This window comes from Caretta caretta, chromosome 1, assembly GCF_965140235.1.
Source record: "Caretta caretta isolate rCarCar2 chromosome 1, rCarCar1.hap1, whole genome shotgun sequence".
In the NCBI taxonomy this organism is placed as follows: Eukaryota; Metazoa; Chordata; order Testudines; family Cheloniidae; genus Caretta; species Caretta caretta.
In genome coordinates, this window is record NC_134206.1 from 36276846 (window position 1) to 36303792 (window position 26947).

General features: G+C 40.7%; 2 protein-coding genes across 2 annotated transcripts in view; both read right to left on the minus strand.

The window, feature by feature from the left end:
* Nucleotides 1–19730, minus strand: part of MSANTD4 (Myb/SANT DNA binding domain containing 4 with coiled-coils) — a 50194-nt gene extending 30464 nt beyond the window's left edge. The window contains exon 1 of the mRNA XM_075127074.1: nucleotides 19597–19730. The gene's annotated coding sequence lies outside the window, so the exon portion shown is untranslated. The remainder of the gene's footprint in view (nucleotides 1–19596) is intronic.
* KBTBD3 (kelch repeat and BTB domain containing 3) overlaps nucleotides 3313–26947 on the minus strand; it is a 32043-nt gene continuing 8408 nt past the window's right edge. Inside the window, exons 2-3 of the mRNA XM_048844332.2 lie at nucleotides 19597–19844; nucleotides 3313–11544 (exon numbers count right to left, since the gene is read on the minus strand). Coding sequence (XP_048700289.1) covers nucleotides 9915–11544; nucleotides 19597–19820 — 1854 coding nt within the window. The 5' untranslated portion in view covers nucleotides 19821–19844 and the 3' untranslated portion in view covers nucleotides 3313–9914. The remainder of the gene's footprint in view (nucleotides 11545–19596; nucleotides 19845–26947) is intronic.

Below are 26947 nucleotides of genomic sequence, written 5' to 3' on the forward strand. Positions count from 1 at the left end.
TCCTTGCCTGAGAAGGTTGTGAAGCCTAGGACTAAAACAGGGTTTAAAAGAGAACTGGAAAAATTCATGGAGGTTAAGTCCATTAGCTATTAGCCAGGATGGGTAAGGAATGGTGTCCCTAGCCTCTGTCAGAGAGTGGAGGTGGATGGCAGGAGAGAGATCACTTGATCATTACCTGTTAGGTTCTCTCCCTCTGGGGCACCTGGCATTGGCCACTGTCGGCAGACAGGATACTGGACTGGATGGACCTTTGGTCTGACCCAGTACGGTTTCTTATATTCGGAAGGCTCATAATGCACTGAGCATTATTGTTATAGTAATGTAATGTTATAGGTTGTAATTTCATGTATGTAGTTATGAGGCTGAAAATGTGTCTTCATGGCTTAAAACAAGCCCAAGCAAAAGCTCTCCAAGAACAGAGGGGCAGTTCACACCTCATCAGGGCATGTATGGGACAAACCAAGCCCAGCCTCACAGGAACAAAGGAGACTGGCCTAGGCAGCAACAAAAGAATCTGTTATACGCTCAGGGAGTCACCCCCCTTCCTTTGGTCAGTTTGGGATTATGATAAGGTAATGTTCACCTGACTCTGAAGAGGGGGGCGCAAAGCCAAGAGGGAAGAAAGAACACCATAAAAGGGAGAGACGTTTGCCGTGCTCTTCCTCTCTCTTCCACCTCCATCTACAGACATCACCACCAAGCGACTGAAGCACTGATCAAAGGGGAGAGCCTGTCTGAAGGGCAATCAGCCAGCCTGTGGTGAGAAGCATCTAAGTTTGTAAGGGCACTGAAAGTGTTAAGATCAGCTTAGAATGCGTTTTGCTTTTATTTTATTTGACCAAATCTGACTTCTTGTGCTCTGATTTATAATTACTTAAAATCTATCTTTGTAGTTAATACATTTGTTTGTTTATTCCACCTGAAGCAGTGTGTTTGGTTTGAAGAGTGTCAGAGACTCCCCTTGGGATAACAAGCTTGGTACATATAAATTTCTTTGTTAAATTGACAAACTCATATAAGCTTGCAGTGTCCAGGGGGCATAACTGGACACTGCAAGACGGAGATTGCTAGGGTTGTGTCTGGAACCAGAGACATTGGCTAATGTCATTCGGTTTCACAATCCAAGCAGCGGCTGGCCAAAAGTGTCCACTCACATAGCTGGGAGCAGCTTACATGCTAGAGGCTCTGCATGTATGATTTAATTGGGGATTGGTCCTGCTTTTGAGCAGGGGGTTGGATTAGATGACCTCCTGAGGTCCCTTCCAACCCTGATATTCTATGATTCTATGAACATCCCGGGAGTGGGGGTTCTCACAGCAGAGCAGGGTAAGGCTGGCTCCCAGAGTCCAGGATTGGAGTGACCTAGCAGATCACTGGTCCAGATAACACCAGGGGAATGTCACAATAGTTAATATATGTTTTTGTTTTTTCACAAAATGTAAAAGCTAAAGATTCTCTGTAAAAACACAAATTCCACGTTTTTCTGCGGAAAATGGATTTGTAGGATCCCTGGTAATAACAGAACTTGTTGGGACCAAGTGTTATTGGCACATATAACACAGGGCGAGGGAGGGAAATTACTTTTGAACCTAAATGCAGAAGTGACAATAGCAGAATATGAAGGACAAGAGAAGCAGAACATAATGTCATTCCCATTGTCCAGCCATACGATTAAACGTGACTGAAAATGGGGTTAAAGACTTTAAGATCATAGAAATATTTGTCAAAAAAGAAAAACAAGGTTTTTAACAATGAGAAAATAGTGCCAAAGCATTATCAGTGATGACAGTAACTATCTCATTATTTCAAAGCAATTTGTAACATAGTACAGCAGTGCGGCGCATCTACTCAGTGTCAAGGACATGTAAAGTCATATAGTCATGCAATAAATTGATGACAGAAAAGGACTGCGCTGTACCTAAATGGCTAACTTAATTAACTGTTTTGTAGGTTCTCTATATTCTGAGACACATCTTGGAAGAAAGTCATACCAAAGGAAGATTCAAATGTTCAGTGCTTTTATTTCACAAATGCATGAATATTTCAGCAAACGTAGTAGCATCACTAAGGCTATGTTTTAGTCATGGGTATTTTTAGTAAAAGTCATGGACAGGTCATGGGCAGTAAACAAAAATTCAGGGCCTGTGACCTGTCCATGACTTGTACTATATACCCCTGACTAAATCTTGGGGAGGGAGGGTTACCTGGGGGTGCCCTGGGTGCTGGGGAGGGCCGTCCGGGACCCCCGCGGGGACAGTTGGCAGGGCTGGCAGGCTCCCTACCTGGCTCCATGCCTCCCCGGAAGTGGCGACATCCCCCTCACTCAGCTCCTAGGTGGAGGCATCGCCAGGCAGCAACGTGCGCTGCCTCTACCCTGACTGCCAGCTCCGCAGCTCCCATTGGGAATGGTGGCCAATGGAAGCTGTGGGGGTGGTGGCTGCAGGTGGAGGCAGCGTGCAGAGCTGCTTGGCCACGCCTTCATCTAGGAGCTGAGGGATGTTGCCACTTCTGGGGAGCCTCCCCCCTGAGGAAAGCACTGCCCAGAGCTCTCACGCCCTTCTGCGCCCCAACCCCCAGCCCCTCCCACATCCAAACTCCTCCTGCTGTTCGGGGGGGGGGGGGGGGGGAGTCGTGGTGCCTGGAGACTGCCCCAGTAGCAGTCAGTGCGACTGGCCCGAGGGCCGCCCAAGCTGTTCATGCAGCCCCTGGGTGAGCCACAACGGCCGCTGCAGAAGTTCCGGGGGTCTTGGAAAGTCATGGACTTCCGCAACTTCTGTGACAAACTCGCAGCCTTAATCATCAGTAATATTTTTTCCACACAGCAGTGAGGCCCGAAGAGCACATAAAACTATGGCATATTAGTGTTACTGACTTATACTCTTTATCAGATGTTGAAAAAGAATTGTAAAGTGAGAAAAAAGTTCAGATATAAATGTGCGCCAAATCTATTCCTGGTGTAACTCCATTAATTTTAATGAACATTGTCTCAAAGTCTTTCAATTTGGGTACCTAAAAACTCAAAACACCCAGAATTAGAGGCCACCTTTGAAAATTTGCCAACATACCTTCCTTGTTGTGCCAGTCTCCCCATCTATATACTGTGGTAATATCTACTTCTCATGGTAATGAAGGCTTAGTTCATGGAGTCACATGAAGGAAAGTTGACCCAGTAAAGCTACCCTGTCTTGCAAATATAACTAAACTTTAACCTGTAGTTAATGGATTACTAATATTTATTTATAATACAGAAAATAATATATAATTAAATAAATACAATAAAATACACCACCAAGTCTGTGCAAACATAATGGCTCAGTACAAAATAAATATTAAATTTTAATATTGACATTTATGATAACCACTAAAATATAAACCCTTTTATGTTGCCAACATGTCATAACATTTTATGTAGCATTCCTAAAATATTAAGATGGTTCAATAAAATAACTAATAGATATTAAAGAAATTACATATATTAGCTGACTGTATATTATAATAATCATGCTGTATGTTAATTTATTGACATACAATATGTCAATATTATAAATTACTTGTTTTGGTTGTACTGTTTAATGTTAAATACAAATAAGACCATATACATTTACATGCAATTTATATTCTTTCAGACATGATAGTATAATTCTGTGAAAATACAGGCAATGTTTATTATTCTTTAGAGCAATCACATTCTCCAGTTTAGTTCTGGGCTTTCTAAAAGAATGTGCTTTATTCATAATGTATTGAGAGTCTACAGAAGTCAAAAGAAAATAATTACAAAAAAGTATTCACATTAATTTTGTGATTTTTGTAATTAACAGTTTTATAAAGCATACTCTTACTCATACAAGTAACTCCTATTTGAGTAGTCTCATTGACTTCAATGAGATTACTCACATGACTAAGGACTACAAGAATTGCAGGAATGTGATCCCTTATCTTTTGAAGCCATGTTTTTAGTTTAACATGCCTAACCATTGAGCTCAATTCTGCTCTCAGATATAATTCTCTGAATGCAGGAATTGGGCCAATTTACCTTTTTCTCCCGTACCATTATAACCCTAGTAAATTGTATAGCTACATAAATATCATACCATATTCTAACAACTCTTTGGAGGCAATGGAAACTGTAAAGTAACTGATACTACCACATTATCACCTGATCATTGGATAATTCTGCAGTCCTTAGTCAGGCAAAGCACACATTAAACTCCATGGGAAATTTAGCTGATTAAGTACTGCCAGATCTGTTCCTTTGTAATTATTTGTCACCAATGTACATATATCAGGATTCTGTGTACCATCATTCCTAGTATCTGTAGTTGGGATTTGTAATACACATGACCACAAACATGAGTAGGGAATTGGATCATAAACACATTATAAGTGAATCTAAATGTGGTCATGAGGAACACCTGTTATTTCTTTTATATGTTTTTAGTCCCAGGTCATTTTTATTACGCAAAGGGAATCACAGTGGTAGACAAATTCCATTTCTGGATGCACATAAAAAAATTGTACTGCCTCTGGAAAATTTCCTTTAGTTTGCCAGTCGCTCCAAAAATCATTCAAAACTTGAATTATATATCTCTTTAAAATAATTCTGCATTATGACAATAGTCATACATTAAATAATTGTCATAAAATTCCTTTCAGCAACTTCATTCTGTTTAATGCTTGATGTTGTGACAGATAAGGCAATTTCTTGCAGTATGCTTGGGGGACTTTACTGAATTAAGATTAAGTATTTTTGGGGTCCATTGTATTAAATGAATGGTTTATGCATTATTGTGGGCTGTGATTGTATGTAACCTCTCAAGGGGGGAGCTATGACAGGTGTGAGACCGAGGGTGGTGGTGGTGGTATTAAAGGACTATATTGAACAATGTGCCCGACAAAAATGGACTTTTGGAACATGTGTTAAGTTGTTTTCCTGGGCAATAGCTAGGGGGAAGTGAATGCAAATTCCCCACTTCCTGTTTGCAAAAACTCAGTCTTTTGAAGTTATACCCTGAGACATGAGCCATTGTCTGCTGATTACCTGTTATATGAGGCCAAGATCAAAGGCCCAAGTTATTATAAAGGAAAGACTGAACTATTCATGGCTCTTCTGGTTCTGAACCTGGGACAGTTATGAACTTGTAATGCACAGGGTAAACTCAGTTGTAAATTTTGAACATGTATATAGATTCTTTTATATTTTTATGTTTTCTCTGTAATGCTTTCACTTTAACAATAAATGTGCTTGCTTATAAAAAGCTGTATGGTAACTTATAATTTTGGACAATTATGCTGTTCATAGCCTCTGGAGAGAAAGCAAAGTGCAGAGGTTGGCCTTTGGCCTTTTAGGTGGTCTGGCTTACTGGGGATATCACAGTGTAGGCAGGGAACTGTGCAGCCTAGAAAAACTTCAGTCATAAGTAAGAGAGATGTGGGTCTTTGCCTGAGGAGCTGGGAGCCTAGAAGGGGAGCTCTTAAGGGTACCATGGAGGGGGAATACAGGTGCTGTGGCCCTGACCTGTGACAGATGTAGGATATGTAAAAATTTTTAAATAGTTGTGTAGAAATGACTGAGAGAAATGTTGCTAATTCATGGGATAACAGAAGTGGGGAAATTAGGAATGAAGTCAAGGCATATGTTAAACTGACAAATTATTTTACCTCACACATCCATTTTTATCACTGAAACAATGGTGTCAGAAGGGCAGAACAAAAGTAACTGCTTAACCAAGCCACATGTCTTACATTTGTCGTCTCCATGCCCTTGTGTAACACTGAGGTACCTAAAGGTAAGTGCTACTCCTCTGAGAGGATGCATTGTGCAATTTACTAGTTGTTTGTGCTTTAAGGACAGCAACGTGCTCTCCATAGATGAAGAAAAGTTAAAGCCACTTAATGCACATGCGTAAAATGCTTTATGATCTTTAGGCAGCACATAGCATTGTACATGGTTTAGCCTGGAACAGTGGGTCAAATCATCTGCTGGTGTAATTGCATTAACTTCAGTGAAGCTGCACTAGCAGAGAAATTGGCCTGCTATTTTAAAACAAACAACATTCAATTTTTAATGACTGCATCTACTACCACCTCTTTTTTACCTGTGCCTTAAATTTTGCTTCCCTCTTGAATTATAGTTATGAGCAAAAAAAAATCATTTCAGTCAGCTCTTTCACGTGGTTTCATTCTCATCAATTATACATGGGTTTTGTTTACAGATATTTTATTGGATTTAAAGACATTTCTTAGTCATTGTTAGATATGCAAAATGTAGCACGGCTTTAAGAAAATATTAAAGGAACATATCTATTTTCAAATAAAAATCTGAGTGAAGCATCATTATATATATATTTGACAAAATACAGATATAAATAATAGTGAGAGTTTTACCATTTGGGTTATGATTCCATCAGATGCCCAAAGCAGAACAGGATTAGGCCTAAACAGTACTTGGATAGAAGACCTCCAAAGAAAGTCAGATTGTTACATAATAAATACTATTTGTGATTCAGTTGGTGTCATTCTTTCCCCTGACTCAATGCTGACCGTAGCCCTCCAAGTTGCTAGTGATGGTGATAGTTAAAAATACTATGGGCCTGATTCTCTATTCCCTTGAACCTGTCATTTACACCTTGATAAACTGCACATCCAACATGTCCTAGCATTTTACATCAATTTTACTCACTTTACATGGGTGTAAACTACGACACAAGGACAAAGCAGTGGAGAATGAGGCCCTATATTTTTGATGAGAAGTGACAATTAGGTTGTAAAAACTCATGGTTAGTAAGACTCCATCCTAGATTTTGCAAGAATAGTAGTGTTAGCTTCAGTGTCCTGACCAAATCTGAAACTGGGTTATTATACTATATAGTTACTTAGATTTTTTCCTTGCGGTTTCATTTTGATGTTTTTCACTTTTCCTGAATTGTTCTGAACATTTGCTTTGCATTAAGAATCAACCGCTGTGTTCTAACCCAAGTGACAGTTGCTTTCAGTGGGAGGATTGTGAAGTACATTATATTTAACCATAGTTTGTAAATAAATTCGGGGATTATCTAGGAAAAAAAGTAGTATAAAAGTAGATGTTACCTTCTTGACACTAAAACCTCAATACCAATAGCAAACTGTTTACTATTTTTTGTTAACAGAATTTGACCTAAATCTTATTACAAACTACAGATTTATTTAAAGAACAGTCTCTTTAAATTTACAAAATTTCATTTATGTTCTTATGAAAGTCATCTTGGTAAATATTGGCTAACTTCATATGGCTGTCTGATACCAAATTATTAAGCCAGTGCTATTTTTGTTTTTGTCTTTATTTCCTTGTAATAGAGCAGGTAACATCTGAGAATACCTGGTACTGACTGGTGCAATCTTGATCTAAGACTGATCTGATAAAAGTGGCCATTATGGCCTGCACATAGGGGAGACGTCAATTGCAGCTAGACTCACGGGGATTTGGTAGGTTTAACCATTCTATAGTCACATGCACTGTGTCTCACTAAAATCACAGAAATCCAACTGAAGAATTAAAATCTTATTTCTGCCATTTAAAATATTATGGGGTTTATAGCAAGAGAAAGACAGTGTATATTAGGCACTTCTGGAAAACACTTTCAATAGGATGTGTGCATGAAAGCATAAGATTCTGCCTTTTCCCTGCTTTTTTTTTGCAGTTAGCACTGCCCTAAAAATATTAATATAATTCTATGAACTACCTGTGTTAAGGCCCAATCCTAAAAGGCCCAGGTGGACAGAACCATTCACCAGCACAGAGCCCCACTGACTTCAATGGTGTGTCTGCATAACCAATTGCAGGATTGGGGCCTTAGATTGTATAGTGCTTGAAACAGAAATATTAGCCACAAAAAACAGCCACAAAGAGATAGTCAATTCCAGACATTAATACTGACTTGACCTTTCCAAAATGCCAGCCCAATGCACATGTGGTATTTTCTAAAATTATCCAGATAGTCTAAACTATCAGAAAAGATTTCTATAGCTTTTCCCCTGCAATTTTAACTTTTTTACATTGCTTAAGCAGGATACATGCTATAGCCAAATGCTTAGTATAATTCTGTCTAGCATAGCATGAGTTTACTGTTTCAAATATACTGTCACTATAGTATACATTATTCATTAGGGCAAATTCAAGTAGCTGGGCCGAGCACTGGAAAGAAAAGGAATCTTTCCCATCCAGGTTGTAGAAAATTACAGAACCCTTCTGTGAAGGCTACTTTCAGGCTAATACCCCTCCACAGGACAGATGTCTGTCTTCTTTCCTTATTTCCAGTCTTCCCGTGCTTGTCTCTGTGCGTGCAGCCCAGCAATGGGTGTGCACACCTTAATTAGCACCTCTTCCTCTGTGAAAGATCCACTTTGGAGGTGAGGGGGCTAAATTTTCCCCATGACCTATATGTAGATTAATAGGAATACTAAAAATCCATTGCAAGTTTAACATTCTTATTATAATAGCTTACTATGTTAAAAAAAGCTAAGCAATATACTTAGTGGTTACCATATAGTATTTCTACACCTAAGGTGGATTGTGAAGTACAAAGTGAAAGTACATATCCTGAAGTGTCTTTTAATTCAGTTAAAACACACACTATTTACAATTAAAAAAAAAATCAATTACTTGACTTTAGAAATACTTGTCCACTTTGATTTTTAAAGTGTGGGTTTTTTGTGTATTTTTCAGTATTGTATTTGGTATTTTATATGCACTGAAACACACACTCTTCCAATTCAGTTAATTTAAGCAATAATATCTAGAATCTGTGATACAAACTACTGCAGAGGCCAGCCCAGTGACTTAGGGCTGGTCTACACTAACGCTGTAAGTCAATCCAAGTTACGTTACTTTGGTTTCGTAAATTACATAATTGAAGTTGACGTAACTTAGGTTGACTTACAGCAGTGTTTGCACCGCACTATTGTTGATGGGAGACACTTTCCCGTTGACGTAGCTTCTGTCTTTCGGGGAGGTGGAGTACAGATGTTGATGGGAAAGCACTCTCCCATGGACTTAGCGTGCCTTCACCAGGCTCACTAAATCAATACCGCGGCATCGATCGCAGCAACGCTGATTTAGCCAGTAGTATAGACATGGCTGTAGTATGTAGCACTATACACTTGACAGATGGAAGACCTAGTTTTGAGAGCACCCTCAAGAATCTTGCTCTTTTGGCCTAGTTGTGTTTGACAACACTGCCAAGATGACCATCTGCAAAGGTGCAGGAGGCTGCTGTGTGAATCACACACCATACAGCAATTGCTTACAAAATAGTGTCAGTCTCAGAGGTGTCTGACAACAGCTTCAGGATGAAGACAGACAGCAAGTACAGGAGTAGGGAAAACAGGCCACAGTGAAATAAAACTGTAAAAATCATTATTCCCTTCACATTAAATATCCAGAGTCAATCAATGCCTTGTGAATGTGAAGCCCTCTTTGGCATTTGCTCTTGTTATTGTCAATGCAGCAAGAGTAAACTGACACAATGATGTCTACAGCCCCTCTGCTCAGGTTAAACAAAAAATTCAGCATATTTCTACACCATAAGTTATGAAGGAAAAATATCAACACAATTTTCTTGCTCAGCGATTTGTCCATGGGGGCATTCATGAAGATACAAGTAAAAGTGCATAGATATTACAAAATTAAACCCCTATTACTATACTTCTTGAAAAGTGATGTTGCTCTGCAAATTATTCAAACGACATCTGAAAAGAAGTTGCATATAAACCTATGTAAAAGTTGATATACATGATTACCATAAAAACAATCAATTCTACAACATAAGTTGTCAACAGAACATGTTTATAATATAATATAAACTATTTGCAAAAAACTATAGCAACAGCTAAAAATAATATGTTTTAAAAACTTGTGCATTTAAGTAGACTCATATAACTCACAATGTTTCAAAATGCTCCAGAGCACACTGCCCTACAGATGACCATGGGTCTCTGTATTTATTAAACTGAATCGTCTGACAATGAAACTCAGTTAAGGCTCTTGGCATTGGTGTGACTTCTTCCCACTCAGACCTGTTGCTATGGTAGACTTGGACTTCATCTGTAATTTCATCTGGAGCATAATCACCACCTAGTATGTAAATTTTATCTTCTATTCCAACTGCTCCTGCATTAAAGCCAGCACATTCAAAAGATCCTTCCCCTTTCCAAACACAAGTTTCTGGACAAAAACTATAAACCTTGTAGGTGGAAAGGTCACATATATACAATGTGCAGTTCACTGGAACAGCTTTGATTAAAGTTGCATGAAAAAACTGCCCAAACTCTGCTACAAGCTCAGACCATTGATCAGTTATAGCATTATACTCAAAGAAACAATCCAGAGATGGATTAAAGGCATCAGTAATCTCTACTTCAGCACCAAGGACATAAATTATATTTTCACATGCACTTGCTTCTGGATAGTATATGCCTCTTGGTAGCGGACTTACAGATTTCCATTCTTTGGAGAGAGGATTGTAAGATTCCACATCCAAAAGACTTCTGATGTCTTGAGCTCCTTTAGTCTTTCCACCTATTATAAATAACTGATTTAGAGTCATGACAGATGTGTGCATAGTCCTTGGTTTTTTCATAGCTGACACTACGGAGAAATCATTGCTGACTGGGCAGTAGCACCAAGTCTGGTCAGTGGCATCATGAAAGGGTTCAGCAATATGAAGTCTAACAGTCCTACAGCAGTTCCCTTTGCACCCACCAGTTATAAATATTTTTTCTCCATAACTAGATAAACTTGACCCTGGCAGATAAATTATGTGTGTGTGGGGCAGTTCTCTCCATTTATCAGTTTTGATGTTATAGCAAAATGTGTGTCTGTTTTCTCCATTTTCTTCAGTCTTGTGAACAAATATATATTTTTCTGTTGTTGAAGGACGAGCATCTGGAAACAGGCCACTGGAGTTTTGTACACTTTTAATTGCATCGTTGATTATTCCTAAGCAGTCAGTGCTCTGAAGCAAATATTCTTCAGAATGCAACAAGTCCTTCAGTGTCTTTTCAGGTAACTGATGTAATCTCACTTTTTTAATCAAGTGATGGAGATGCTTCTGTCTTGTTTCTAAATTATGTTTGGTCCACTGTAGGACAGCTTTCAACACAGATTCTTCCTCCAGAACATATAGCTCATCTGCTTCAATACATTTTTGTAATATCTCAAAATTCATCTCCAAGAAATCACTTGATTTGAGTAGCAAGGAAAAGCAGTGCTGTGCAAACTCTAGTGCATGATCAAACAAATGAACAGAACCATAACTTTCTGATATAGACAACAATTGTAAACAGTTCCCAAGATCAATGCTTTCTATTAGAAAGTCACTGCAAGCTTTGGAGAGGTGTGAAACTTGAAGAAATGATGACAACTGGAAGAACATTTCCACATTATCATTTGTTATCTCAGTTTTTCCTGTATAGGCATAATCGAGAAAAGCCTTCACTGCCTTGGGTGATAAATTACTAATAGTAACATTCCCATCATCTCTTTCTTTCATGTTAACCTCAAACATGGCTCTGCAGTAAAATACAGGAGACATATACACAAATTAAATAACATTATAGATCTAGCAAACAGAAGACAAGAAAACACTATACTGAAAAAAAAATCCAGAAAAAAAATCTAGATCAGTGGTTCTCAACTCGGGGTACACATACCCCTGGGGGTACACAGAGGTCTTCCAGGGGGGTACATCAACTCATCTAGATATTTGCCTAGTTTTACAACAGGCTACATAGAAAAGCACTAGTGAAGTCAGTACAAACTAAAATTTCATACAGACAGAGACTTGATTATACTGCTCTATATACTATACACTGAAATGTAAGTACAATATTTATATTCCAATTGATTTATTTTATAATTATATAGTAAAAATGAGAAAGAAGCAATTTCAGTAATAGTGTGCTGTGACACTTTTATATTTTTGTCTGATTAAGTAAGCAAGTAGTTTTTAAGTCAGGTGAAACTTGGGGGTGAACAAGACGAATCAGATTCCTGAAAGGGATACAGTAGTTTGGAAAGGTTGAGAGCCACTGATCTAGATGGTGCAATAAAATAATACAGCAGATAAGCTAAGTGGGCCTAAAATATGAAGGGCCTCAAAGGTCAAGACAAGAAGCATATGTTAGATATGATGGAAAAGGAGAAGCCAATGGAGGAACAGAGAAGGGTGACCTGATCAAAGGGATTAGCTAGGAAAATGATCTTGGCAGCAGTATTTTTAATAGATTTATGGCAGGGGAGGGAAAAGACTGCAGCTGTCAAGGCCAGAGAGGAGGAGGAGGTTGTCATAGCCAAGACATGAGATGGTAAGGGCCAAGATGAGTTTTGACACTGTGGACAGAGGGGAAAGGATCAATAGTTTAAATATTATGTTGGAAGAAGTAGGATTCAGGCAAAGCCTTGATGGCGGGTTAAAAGAGAGGGCTAATATCCAGGTTACAGACCTGAGCAACTGGGCAGATAGTGGTGTTGTCCACAGTTATAACAAGGGTTTGGGGATGGTGGAAAAAATCAGGAGCTTAGCTGTGGCCTTGTGGAATTTAAGTTGGCATCCACAAAAAGATGCCAGAAAACAAGGCTGAGATGCAGGATTGGATGGAGGGAATTAGACCTGGGAGCAGAAAGGTAGATTTTGAGTCAATGTAAAGATGGTAGTTAAAGCCATGAGCAGATATCACCAATCAATAGGGTATAGGAGAGAAAAAATGAAGGGCCTTGTGGAACCTCTCCTCTCCTCTCATCCCATGATACATTATCCTAAATGATTTAAACTTAAAATGTCACTGTGACAGGTGGAGCTTTTCTAGAACCCACACACTGATATACCCAGGAGCAAATACAATCGCAAAATAAAGCCCCTCTCTTCTGGGATACAAGCACACTCCCATGGTAAATGTTCTTATGCTAAGTTTCTGCTTGACAGTCTCCTGTAATAAGAACACCCTTTCCCCCATTCTGGTCCCTGATCTCTTTGTGCCTGGTTTATAAACCAACTGTGTCTGGCTGTCTGGCAGTCCCAAAATTTAAGCAACTTCCTTCCTAGCCCCTATATTCTGCCAAACAATAGAGAGGGAGAGATTTTTTGAATATGATTCTTGTGTGGTCCCAGTGTCCTGTGTCCCCTAGAGAGGGAAGTTACTATGCAGCCAGTCACAGTCACATCACAATAAGATCACAACTCCTGCATTGAACCCTCCATACACGCACACTTATTGTCACCAAGAGCATGTCTACACAGTAAGCCTCCCAGCCTGGGTCAACAGACTTGGACTCATGGGGCTTGTGCTACCATGGTCAAAATAATTGTGTAGACAGTTCTTTAAAGTTGCATCTGGAGCTCAGAAGCCCACACTGTTCCCTAGGCCTCAGGGCCCAAGCTGCAACATTTATGCAGTTATTTTTAGTGAAGTAGCATGAGCCTGAGTCTGTTGACACAGCCTGGGAGGCTCACTACTGTGGGCTGTGTAGACATACCCCAAGAGGTTAAGTTCCAAGAGAAAGCAAGTAAGGGTTGAAGCACTCTGTGGCACTTCACTGAAGTGAAGAGAGTACACAACCAGCAATTATATTCAGACTTTTTATAAGCCATTTCCATTCCACTGTGCTATGTTCTTTCATTCTTGGGACAAAATTCAGCTCTGGTATGAAAGTGTGCAACTCTATTTCAATTACTCCTACTTGTGTCAAAGCTGAATTTGGCTCATGGTATTCTGCAATATTTAAAAATGACATTCTGCAAATTGTACTGTAATTTGCTTTGATTATATTTGCATTACTCAATACATACTATCTAGCATGGATTAGTGAGATGCTAAAGTGGGGAGCTTAGAATCAGTGAAGTTTGCATACTAATAACTGCTGGTGAAAAGACAATGCTGGTGACATCACATTTCCTGTAGACCAACAAAGAACCATAGAAATGTATGGCAGGAACGTATCTCAAGAATAATCTAGTTCAGAGATTCTCAAACTCGGGGGCAGGCCCCTCTGGGGGGGAGGTGTAAGAAGCTTTAGGGGGAAAAAACATACAGTGCACATTTTACCCACAGCAATGAATAACTAGCAAAGCTGATTGCTCCAGACATACTAGACCCTCAGATGGCATGGTGCATTTGACTCTAGATGACGCTGTGCATTTTGATGGATATCTGTTAAGCTTGCACAGCATTATACAAAGTCATTGCATCTGTATGTTAATCCATTTGCTATAACATGGTGTGCACATTTCATTGTAAGCAGTGACCACAGTTGCAGTTTTGCTCTTTTTACTATGGATTGTTGGCTCTGTTTGAATCATTGCCTTACTGTTTTTCATATTTAGTGAGAGTTCTATGTTGATTTTTTTGTATTGGTATATGTACTTGTGTGGCGGGAGGGTGTAAACTACTACATACACAAAGAAGGGAGGATGTAAGCTGCGCTGGGCATCACAAAATGGGGAAGAGATGGCCAGCCCTCTGTGGAGATAGAGGTGGTTAGGGACTATTTAGAAAAGCTGGACGTGCACAAGTCCATGGGGCCGGACGAGTTGCATCCGAGAGTGCTGAAGGAATTGGCGGATGTGATTGCAGAGCCATTGGCCATTATCTTTGAAAAGTCGTGGCGAACCGGGGAAGTCCCGGATGACTGGAAAAAGGCTAATGTAGTGCCAATCTTTAAAAAAGGGAAGAAGGAGGATCCTGGGAACTACAGGCCAGTCAGCCTCACCTCAGTCCCTGGAAAAATCATGGAGCAGGTCCTCAAAGAATCAATCCTGAAGCACTTGCATGAGAGGAAAGTGATCAGGAACAGCCAGCATGGATTCACCAAGGGAAGGTCATGCCTGACTAATCTAATCGCCTTTTATGATGAGATTACTGGTTCTGTGGATGAAGGGAAAGCAGTGGATGTATTGTTTCTTGACTTTAGCAAAGCTTTTGACACGGTCTCCCACAGTATTCTTGTCAGCAAGTTAAGGAAGTATGGGCTGGATGAATGCACTATAAGGTGGGTAGAAAGCTGGCTAGATTGTCGGGCTCAACGGGTAGTGATCAATGGCTCCATGTCTAGTTGGCAGCCGGTATCAAGTGGAGTGCCCCAAGGGTCGGTCCTGGGGCCAGTTTTGTTCAATATCTTCATAAATGATCTGGAGGATGGTGTGGATTGCACTCTCAGCAAATTTGCGGATGATACTAAACTGGGAGGAGTGGTAGATACGCTGGAGGGGAGGGATAGGATACAGAAGGACCTAGACAAATTGGAGGATTGGGCCAAAAGAAATCTGATGAGGTTCAATAAGGATAAGTGCAGGGTCCTGCACTTAGGACGGAAGAACCCAACGCACAGCTACAGACTAGGGACCGAATGGCTAGGCAGCAGTTCTGCGGAAAAGGACCTAGGGGTGACAGTGGACGAGAAGCTGGATATGAGTCAGCAGTGTGCCCTTGTTGCCAAGAAGGCCAATGGCATTTTGGGATGTATAAGTAGGGGCATAGCGAGCAGATCGAGGGACGTGATCGTTCCCCTCTATTCGACATTGGTGAGGCCTCATCTGGAGTACTGTGTCCAGTTTTGGGCCCCACACTACAAGAAGGATGTGGATAAATTGGAGAGAGTCCAGCGAAGGGCAACAAAAATGATTAGGGGTCTGGAACACATGAGTTATGAGGAGAGGCTGAGGGAGCTGGGATTGTTTAGCCTGCAGAAGAGAAGAATGAGGGGGGATTTGATAGCTGCTTTCAACTACCTGAAAGGGGGTTCCAAAGAGGATGGCTCTACACTGTTCTCAATGGTAGCAGATGACAGAACGAGGAGTAATGGTCTCAAGTTGCAGTGGGGGAGGTTTAGATTGGATATTAGGAAAAACTTTTTCACTAAGAGGGTGGTGAAACACTGGAATGCGTTACCTAGGGAGGTGGTAGAATCTCCTTCCTTAGAGGTTTTTAAGGTCAGGCTTGACAAAGCCCTGGCTGGGATGATTTAACTGGGAATTGGTCCTGCTTCGAGCAGGGGGTTGGACTAGATGACCTTCTGGGGTCCCTTCCAACCCTGATATTCTATGATTCTATGATTCTAAGGGAGGTGTGATCAATAAGTATGAGAACCACTGATCTAGTCTATCCCACTCTGCTGAGGCAGGACCAAGTATACTTAGACCATCCCTGACACACTGTTTGGCTGGTACGTTCTTAAAAATTTCCAGTGAGGGGGATTCCACAACCTCTGGTGATAACCTGTTCCACTGCTTAATTATCCTTATAGTCAGAAAGATTTTCCTAATATCTAACCTAAATCACCCTTGCTGCAGATTAAACTGATAACATCTTTAATGGACATGGAGAACAGTATAAACAAGTCATTGTCTGTATGGAATTTTAGTTTGTACTGACTTCACTAGTGCTTTTTTATGTAGCCTATTGTAAAACTAGGCAAATATCTAGATGAGTTGATGTACCCCCTGGAAGACCTCTGCGTACCCAGAGTGCAGACCTCTGCGTACCCAGCATGCAGAGCTGCCTGGCCATGCCTCCACCTAGCAGCTGAGTGAGGGGGATGTCGCCACTTCTGGGGAGCCAATCAGGTAAGTGCCACCCAGAGCCTGCCTCACCCTGTCCTGTGCCTCAACCTCCTGCCCCCTCCTACACCCAAGCTCTGCTGCTTGCGGAGGTGGTGTGCGGGGGCCCAAGACTGCCCCAGCAAAGGCCAGTGTGGAAGTCACGGAGGTCACAGAAAATCATGGTATCTGGGACTTTCGTGACCTCCGTGACAAACTCACAGCCTTACTTATCACCCTATTATCTTCTAGGTGCTTACAAACTGCTTAGTAATTTGTTCCAGTATCTTTCCAGCAATTGAAGTTAGTCTGACTGGTATGCAATTCCCCAGGTCTTCTTTGTTCCCCTTTTTAAAGATAGGTACTATGTTTGCCCTGCTCCAGTCCTCTGGGACTCACCCATCCTTGAAGAAAATCACTAAGGGTCCTGTGATTGCTTCATCTAGTTCCTTGAATACCCCAGGTGAATGTCATCAGGCCCAGCCAACTTGAATACATATAGCTTATCTAAATATTTTTTAACTTATTCCTTCCCTATTCTGGCTTGTGTTCTTTCTCCTTTGTTGTTAATATTAATTGTGTTAAGCATTTGGTCAAAATTAACCTTTTTAGTGATGACTGAAGCAAAATAGCATTAAACACCTCTGTTTGTGTTGTCCATTATTAGCTCTCCTTCCCCACTAAGTAGTGGACCTACACTTTGGACCTACACTTTGCCATGTCAACTGCCTGCCCCACCTATGTTCTAAATGAAACCATGAAAAACTAAGATATTTAGTGTTGCTCCTTTCTATCCAGGTCTACAATACAAACTTACATCAGTATAACAATGTTGCTCAGGGGTGTGAAAAATCTACACCCCTAAGCAATGCAGTTAAACCAACCTAACCCCTGATGCAGACAGCGCTCTGTGGGAGAGTTTCTCTTGTCCCCATAGCTACCGCCTCTCGTGGACATGGATTAACTACACTGATGAGAGAAGCTCTCCCATCGGCACAGTAGCATCTTCACTGACGCGTTGCAGCATTTTAAGTGTAAAACTGTAAGGCTTCTACTGCTGAGAGGAGGTAGGATGGTTTTAGGCAGTCACTGCTCCTGTAAGCAACTCTGCTGTAGGAGTGAAGAAGATCCATCTAGTGAAGTGAATAGAAATAAACATCCCTTCTCTTATCACTCCTCCCTTCTTCAACAGTAGTTCTTGAGAAACATGACTTCCTTTGTGCAGAATTCAGGGTATTTGAGGGAAAGAAAAATATCTTGAACATCAGCCTTATTTTTGCTGAAGTGGAAGAATGAACCATAGCTCCTTCAGCTTCTCATTCTCTCCCCATCTTTACTTATTCCCATCACTAGCTTGAATGTAGAGCAGTGCAGGGGTAGCTATCTTAAGAACTGCTGCAGAAAGAGGCGGAAGTAGGGTTATGGAGGCAGCCTTTCTAAAGGCCTCCTGCTACACTTAGTATGACCAACCAGTTCCCCTTCACTCTTGTAGGAGCTAGAATGAGAATTTTTTTTCTGTTAAAGGAGGTCAAGTGGAGAAACTGGGAGGAGGGACAATCAGCAGTAAGTATCCCAGGGCTTGAGTTTATGCCATGGCAAGGCTGGGCAGCAATGTTACTCCTTTTTTGATCTCTGGGAAACATAATCTCACTTGTACTAGTTTTGCTTTTCATAACAACAGAAGTACTGAAATTTTCTGCCTCAGTGAATGTAAACCTAGAAATCTTTCAGTGTAGATTTGCAGGTTAGTGCTTTACTGAAGCACAGGTTAGCCAGGGTCTTTTGGCAATGAAGATCATCTATATTATAACTGAAAGGACTACATCCTGTACATAGATGAGTGTTAGTTATTCATTAATTAATTTATGGCTCCAGTTACCACAGGGAAGGCCACAAATTTGAGGCTGGATTTTGCGTTTAGTTGAAGTTTTTGAAAAATTGCTGGGATTTTTGTTTTTTCAGTCATACATATGGCATTTATAGATTCATTCATAGATCATAAGGCCAGAAGGGAACACTGTGATTATCTCATATGACCTCCTGAATAACACAGGCCACAGGACCTTCCTGGATTAATTCCTATTTGAACTAGTGCATATCTTTTAGTAAAATATCCAATCTTGATTTTAAAATTTGCCAATGACACAAATTCAACACAACCCTTGGTAAGTTGTTCCAGTGGCAAATTACCCTAACAGTTAAAAAAAATGAACCTTATTTCCAGTCTGAAAGTGTCTACTTTCAACTTCCAGCCATTGGATTTTGTTATAGCTTTGTCCACCAGATAGATGAGCCCATTATAAACATTTTGTTCCCCATGTACATACTTATAAACTGTGATCAAGTCACCCCGTAAGCATCAGTCTACTGTCTACTTATCTGAGAAACCCCTTGTGAAGTTTATTCATACAATCATAGACTTTAAGGTCAGAAGAGACCATTATGATCGTCTAGTCTGACCTCCTGCACAACGCAGGCCACGGAATCTCACCCACCAACTCCTGTAACAAACCCCTAGCTTATGTCTGAGCTACTGAAGTCCTCAAATCGTGGTTTAAAGACTTCAAGGTGCAGAGAATCCTCCAGCAAGTGACCCGTGCCCCATGCTGCAGAAAATGTTATGGAAAAATGTATAATAATAAATATATTCATGATCTACTTGTGGGCATTCTACAATAAGAATGTATGAGGTATAGGGTTTGGCCCTCCCCACATTAAGTCAAACCATATTTTGTGTTGTGGACATTCAAATACAGATGACATGCACAGTCTTCCCAGTGCACAATATTTAATTAGGATTCTACATTTACATTTTAGAATGCAGACTGCTGTATGCACCTCAGACAAAGGGTCACTCCATTTTTTGGTAATATGCATGACTGGACCTGAGTTTAATATGAATAATTACTTTGCTCAAAATGCTGAGAATAGATATGTCACTTTGATTTACCTTAATTTCTGTAGTTATACTTTCACAGCAAGAATTTAAAAATAACCACTCTCTTCAAAATTACATTAAAAGTAGGCTTACCTGAAAAAGTCACTGCATGCTGCTAGTACACAACGATGACAGGGGATTATTTCATCTTTCACAAGTATTTTAAAGTCAAAAAAGATATTATTTTCTCTGAAACTTTGTAGTACATTTAGAATTTGCTGACCATGATCTTCAGCTACTAAGGAGTTGATTTTCTTTTCAGGAACAGAAATTCCACTGCAAGTTGAGATGCTAATGAAATCCTGTTGATTGTCCATGGTTTCTTCAATATATTCCTAAAACTGAAATGGAAAAATAAATTACTGATTTTATAATGTTATTTCAAAAACAACTTAATGCCACAAAAAAATTCTGAATGAAAGATTTAGTATGTAAATAATGTGCATTACTGCTAAGATTTGTCCATTAATGAACCTTTTCACTGGGTTTACATTGAATCTGATAATTTTACTCCACAGAGTTGATACATAGTTCATTAAATGAATGAGGCAATAGTTGCTACATGATTTTCTTTTGTATTAGTTTATAAAGTTGGAATTTTCTCATTTCTATGGCAAATGAATATGACATCGTATGGCCCAGATCATGACTATCTGTGCACTCATGGAGTGGAATAAGGTGGCAAAAAAAGCCCCTTACAACCCTGCATTTGCTAGGCTTAACATGCAGGTGGGGGCAGTGAGCAGCTGTACCTAAGCTACTTAGTCCCCTCCTGCACATGCAGAGGCAGGGAGTGGAAGAAAACTTATTTTCCACCCTGCCCTCATGTGCTAACCCAGGGGTAGGCAACCTATGGCACGCGTGCCAAAGGCGGCATATGAGCTGATTTTCAGTGGCACTCACACTGCCTGGGTCCTGGCCACCGGTCCGGAGGGCTCTGCATTTTAATTTAATTTTAAATGAAGCTTCTTAAACATTTTAAAAACCTTACTTACTTTACATAAAACAATAGTTTAGTTATTTATTAAAGACTTATAGAAAGAGACCTTCTAAAAAGGTTAAAATGTATTACTGGCACGCAAAACCTTAACTTAGAGTGAATAAATGAAGACTTGGCAACCACTTCTGAAAGGTTGCCAACCCTTGTGCTAACTAGACCCTGTTATAATCATCTTGGTTTTTGATATTGTTCTTTCCACTCAGCCCTGAGAAAATTCAAGCAATCTTCATGGCTATTCAAAAATTTGTATGTCATAAGGTAATAGCTATACTCAGTGTTATGCCTGCAGAAATATACTAGGAATGGTATTCCAGATTTTTATTGCCATTAAAAAAACCACAAACAGGCCTAGCTCTATCCTGAAACAAACTTTTGATTTGAAGAACACAATTCAGAATGAAAAAGCTCCCTCTTCACCTCTCTACAGGTTTTGGAGAATCTCCTGCATATCCCAATCAAGAAATAATTCCTGAAGTTCACAGTGCAGAGGAAACATTAATTTTATGAAAAAAGAAAAGGAGTACTTGTGGCACCTTAGAGACTAACCAATTTATTTGAGCATGAGCTTTCGTGAGCTACAGCTCACTTCATCAGATGTATACCGTGGAAACTGCAGCAGACTTTATATACACACAGAGAATATGAAACAATACCTCCTCCCACCCCACTGTCCTGCTGGTAATAGCTTATCTAAAGTGATCAACAGGTGGGCCATTTCCAGCACAAAGCCAGGTTTTCTCACCCTCCACCCCCCCACACAAATTCACTCTCCTGCTGGTGCTAGCCCATCCAAAGTGACAACTCTTTACATAATCAAGTCGGGCTATTTCCTGCATAGATCCAGGTTTTCTCACATCCCCCCCACCCCCATACACACACAAACTCACTCTCCTGCTGGTAATAGCTCATCTAAACTGACCACTCTCCAAGTTTAAATCCAAGTTAAACCAGAACATCTGGGGGGGGGGGGGGTAGGAAAAAACAAGAGGAAACAGGCTACCTTGCATAATGACTTAGCCACTCCCAGTCTCTATTTAAGCCTAAATTAATAGTATCCAATTTGCAAATGAATTCCAATTCAGCAGTTTCTCGCTGGAGTCTGGATTTGAAGTTTTTTTGTTTTAAGATAGCGACCTTCATGTCTGTGATTGCGTGACCAGAGAGATTGAAGTGTTCTCCGACTGGTTTATGAATGTTATAATTCTTGACATCTGATTTGTGTCCATTTATTCTTTTACGTAGAGACTGTCCAGTTTGACCAATGTACATGGCAGAGGGGCATTGCTGGCACATGATGGCATATATCACATTGGTGGATGTGCAGGTGAACGAGCCTCTGATAGTGTGGCTGATGTTATTAGGCCCTGTGATGGTGTCCCCTGAATAGATATGTGGGCACAATTGGCAACGGGCTTTGTTGCAAGGATAAGTTCCTGGGTTAGTGGTTCTGTTGTGTGGTATGTGGTTGTTGGTGAGTATTTGCTTCAGGTTGCGGGGCTGTCTGTAGGCAAGGACTGGCCTGTCTCCCAAGACTTGTGAGAGTGTTGTCCCCCCCCCCCCCCCAGATGTTCTGGTTTAACTTGGATTTAAACTTGGAGAGTGGTCAGTTTAGATGAGCTATTACCAGCAGGAGAGTGAGTTTGTGTGTGTATGGGGGTGGGGGGGATGTGAGAAAACCTGGATCTATGCAGGAAATAGCCTGACTTGATTATGTAAAGAGTTCACTTTGGATGGGCTAGCACCAGCAGGAGAGTGAATTTGTGTGGGGGGGGTGGAGGGTGAGAAAACCTGGCTTTGTGCTGGAAATGGCCCACCTGTTGATCACTTTAGATAAGCTATTACCAGCAGGACAGTGGGGTGGGAGGATGTATTGTTTCATATTCTCTGTGTGTATATAAAGTCTGCTGCAGTTTCCACGGTATACATCTGATGAAGTGAGCTGTAGCTCACGAAAGCTCATGCTCAAATAAATTGGTTAGTCTCTAAGGTGCCACAAGTACTCCTTTTCTTTTTGCGAATACAGACTAACACGGCTGTTCCTCTGAAACCTGTCATTAATTTTATGAACTAGCCAATTGCTGTCATCCAGAGTCTTTGCCAAACTGATTGTCACTCTGATCTCCAAAGTAAGATCTGGGGCTACCCTGGAAGCTTACATCAGCATAACTATGTCTCTCAGGGATGTGAAAAATTCACATCCGTGAGAGACGTAGCTGTGCTGACCTAAACCCCGATGTAGACAGCGTTAGGTTGACAGAAGAATTCCTTCTTTCAGGGAGGCGGTTTAACTACAGCAATGGGAGACTCCTTCCTGTCACTGTAGTGAGTGTCTAAACTGACGCTCTATGACAGCGCAGCTGCAGCGATGCCACTGTAGCATTTTAAGCATAGGCATAGCCTAAAAGATGAAGGAATACAGATATGCAACGACTTGAATGACAAAGGCCTGACCTACACACCAAGTTGCACTGATTTAATCACAGACATGTTTTTAAACCAACTTAGTTAAACTGGTGAAACTTTGTGTGTGGACTTGCTTAGTCTATTTAAATCGGGTTCATATTGGTTTAGCTTGCACCTGTAAAATTTAAAGTTGCAAACTAAACAGCTATCAGCAGTTCGAAAGTAACATAAGTACCATACATATAGTGGTTTGCATTGGTTAAATTAATTTAACTTAAATCAGTGCAACCTCTGTGTAGACAAGTTCTTACTGGTGAAAGCCCTAACATTCAAGCCCAGTGCCCTTAACACACCCTGGGCTTGATTCTCATGCAATAAGACCATTTTACCCCACTCTGGCAGTGTAAATGGTTAAATTATATTTATACCTACTTAAAGGCCTCTTTATGCTGCCAGAGAAGTGCAAGGTGGCCTTAGTGCAAGGGTATGTCTACACTACAGTGGCACAGCTGCTGTGCTGCTATAGTATAGAAGCTTGCTACATCAACAGAAGGGCTTTTTCCACGGATTTAGGTAATCCATCTTTCCAAGAGGCAGAAGAATTCTTTCATCAATCTAGCTGCATCTACAGTGGGGGCTAGGTGTACCCCAGGCCTAAATGAGAATCAGACCTCCTGTTTAAAGCTTAATGCTATAGATTTTTTCTTTCAAGATTCTGCAGGAGACCTCCACAATGTTGACTGAAAATGACAACAGATAATAGCCCACCTAAATTGCCACAGTGGAATAAAATATTCCAGACTAAACCCGGAACCCACAACAATTCTGAATATTTTGGGTGCAAGGGCTATCCATCAAGGTCATACATCCAAGCTAAGCCACCCAGCAGTCTTCTCAACAGAAGATGTCTGCCACAGAAGAGGAGGAGTTGGACCAATCTATATTTTTATCTACAGTCAGTCAGGTGCCTCCAACCACAAATAGATCTCTGTGGCTCCTGGAACAGAAGAGATCCACTGATCTTGCTCCCAGCATTGTCACCCTTGCACTTGGAAGAAGGCATCTTCTCCTTCCCATGGTTAGACAACCTCATGTATGCATTCCTTTCCATTCTAAGCCTGGGTTAATTGGAAAATATAGAAGAACAAGACCACTATTTATTCTGATAACTCAGAGACCCCAATGTCCACAAGCCATAGAGGCACTTTTTGTATGCTATGGCTCTGGATATCCAGATTGTTAGAGGCTGAGATTGACAGCCTGCCATCTGAAAAACTAAATCTTCAGGGATGCAGCTATTCCAGTGAAATGACAGACTTCCCATTCAAATGTAGAAAACCATGCAAGCAAATTTGGAAGACTTGTTTAGCCTGATATAAAATACATCTCTGAGGTTGCCTGGTTATGTTCCTTAAAAGCAAGGGTAGCATTCCTTTTGACAAAAAACTTTATCAAAGTTCTTTCAGAGTTCAGGCATTCACATTAGGATCCTTTCTCCCTCTGCATAAAGGAATTAGCCTCCTATTACACCCACACATACTTTAAGGCAGACTCTCAGCTACTGTTTTCTTTCACCAATAGGTAAAATATAATGAGAATACCACTGGAACCAGCAGCAAGGAAAGGGAATATACACTCAAACTAGTAAAAAAAGAAAAGGAGTACTTGTGGCACCTTAGAGACTAACCAATTTATTTGAGCATAAGCTTTCGATGAAGTGAGCTGTAGCTCACGAAAGCTTATGCTCAAATAAATTGGTTAGTCTCTAAGGTGCCACAAGTACTCCTTTTCTTTTTGCGAATACAGACTAACACGGCTGTTACTCTGGAACTCAAACTAGTAGTATCTTTTCTACTAACAAAAGGTAAAAGAAAATTTTTAACTGCACCCAATCCGTGTCCACTGATCAAAGATCAGAGGAAAAAATGGAATTCAAATACGGTTTTACAAGCAATGATTAAGCCACCATTTCAGCCCTTATAACAGCGGTGGGCAAGCTGAGGCCCATGGGCTGCATGCGGCCCACCAAAGTAATCTGATTGCAGGCCGTGAGACATTTTGCTGATGTTGACCATCTGTAGGCACACTCCCCCTCAGCTCCCAGTGACCAGGGTTCACTGTTCCCAGACAAAGGGAGCTGCGGAAAGCGGTGGGCCACAGGTTGCCCACCGCTGCCTTAAAAGTACCCTTTTTTTTGCTGACACTCAAGTGCTCTTTTCTAAGCGGAATCACAACAGCTGCAAGAGTCAGTGGTTTGGGAGCTCTTTGTGAAAGAAACTTTATTTTCTATATTTCATCACATCACTTTGCAGACAATCACTCAGATGTTCTCCTGATTTTATAAATACGAGGAACACAGTTCTACTTAAATCAGTTTTTTCATGTTTTTTCTGTGTGCAGGCCAAAATACTAATTTGAATATCAACTTCATATCCTGGATAGGGACAGGCCTTTAGATTTTACATTAACAAAACTTGAATATGATGAAAGACAGACACAGACTTATACAGGAGTCAGAAAAAGGTTGAAAGGCATCCAAGACAACCATCTCCAGATAGATCACAATAGAAATGCATTAAAGTTACAATTCCTCCATCAAGCCTCCTGCTAAGAGCAATAAGAAAAGGAGTACTTGTGGCACCTTAGAGACTAACCAATTTATTTGAGCATGAGCTTTCGTGAGCTACAGCTCACTTCATCAGATCTGATGAAGTGAGCTGTAGCTCACGAAAGCTCATGCTCAAATAAATTGGTTAGTCTCTAAGGTGCCACAAGTACTCCTTTTCTTTTTGCGAATACAGACTAACACGGCTGTTCCTCTGAAACCTGCTAAGAGCAATGTGATCCATTCCACAAGGTCTACTACAACAGTGGAAATGAACAGAACTTTAGAATGAATTTTTTGGGGATAGAAAATGTTTCTTATTCTGTTTGTACGGTGCTTAGTACAACGGGGCCTTGATCTTAATTGAGCCATCCTAAGCACTTCCAAAATACAAACAAACAATCTGTAACTCAGTGTTGTCTTTCACACATACAGCTTTCAAAGGTTGGGCTCTTTAGGGTAGGTCTACATTACTATTAGACACCTGCAGCTTTCCCATGCCAGCTGACTCAGATTCATGGGACTGAGACTAAGGGGTGTAGAGTAGACATTTCAGGCTCAGGCTGTAGTCTGAGCTCTGGGAGCCTCCCATCTCACAGGGTCCTAGAGCCTAGGCTCCAGTTTAAGCCCGAACATCTACACTGCAATTAAACAGCCCCTTAGCCTAGGCTCTGTGAGCCTGAGTCAGCTGGCATGGGACAGCCATGGGTGTCTAATTGTAGTGTAGACATATCCTTAGACCGCCTTTACCCTATAATATACTACAAACAAATAACCCCGAAGGAACCATCTTTTCCTTTACCCCAGATAATATTATAGCCTAGAATGTATTCTCTCTTTCCTGGTTGGTGAAAAAAAAATCACTTTACTGCTTGAGAGTTCCCAGCAGCTGTCTGCTCCACAAGGGTGGATAACTTCACTAAGAGAAACAAAATTTATTCACAAAGACACTTCCTCTGTCACTGAGCTTTCCACCAATCTGGGGGACCCTTCCTACCAGATATTAGTTTAATAAAAAAGTATTCTTAAAGGCTGATTGTGGCACTCTGCACCCTATATTCATCATAGTGGTATGATTATAATGTAATTATAATTATGATGCACCTTGTACAAAATGTGTCATGTGAGGTGTCATTGGAAAAGTTATGATTTGCTGAATATGATTATCCTATTTGTATGCGTGTATCATTTTCATATCAGGAGTTATGAATATTGGCGATGTATCTGTATTTCAAATGTGGTTACACCTGGGTGACACCCACTAGGCAAGATGCTTTCAGTCTGGACAGCTGATTGTGAAGGGCCTATTCAAGGTAATGGGCCATTAAGGGAAACAATAGGCCATAGGAGAAGCTTATCCCCCACCTGGTGAGCCTTTCTGGGAACACTTCAGACAGTCTATGGATAACAGCTGCTACGACTCAGCAAAGCATGTG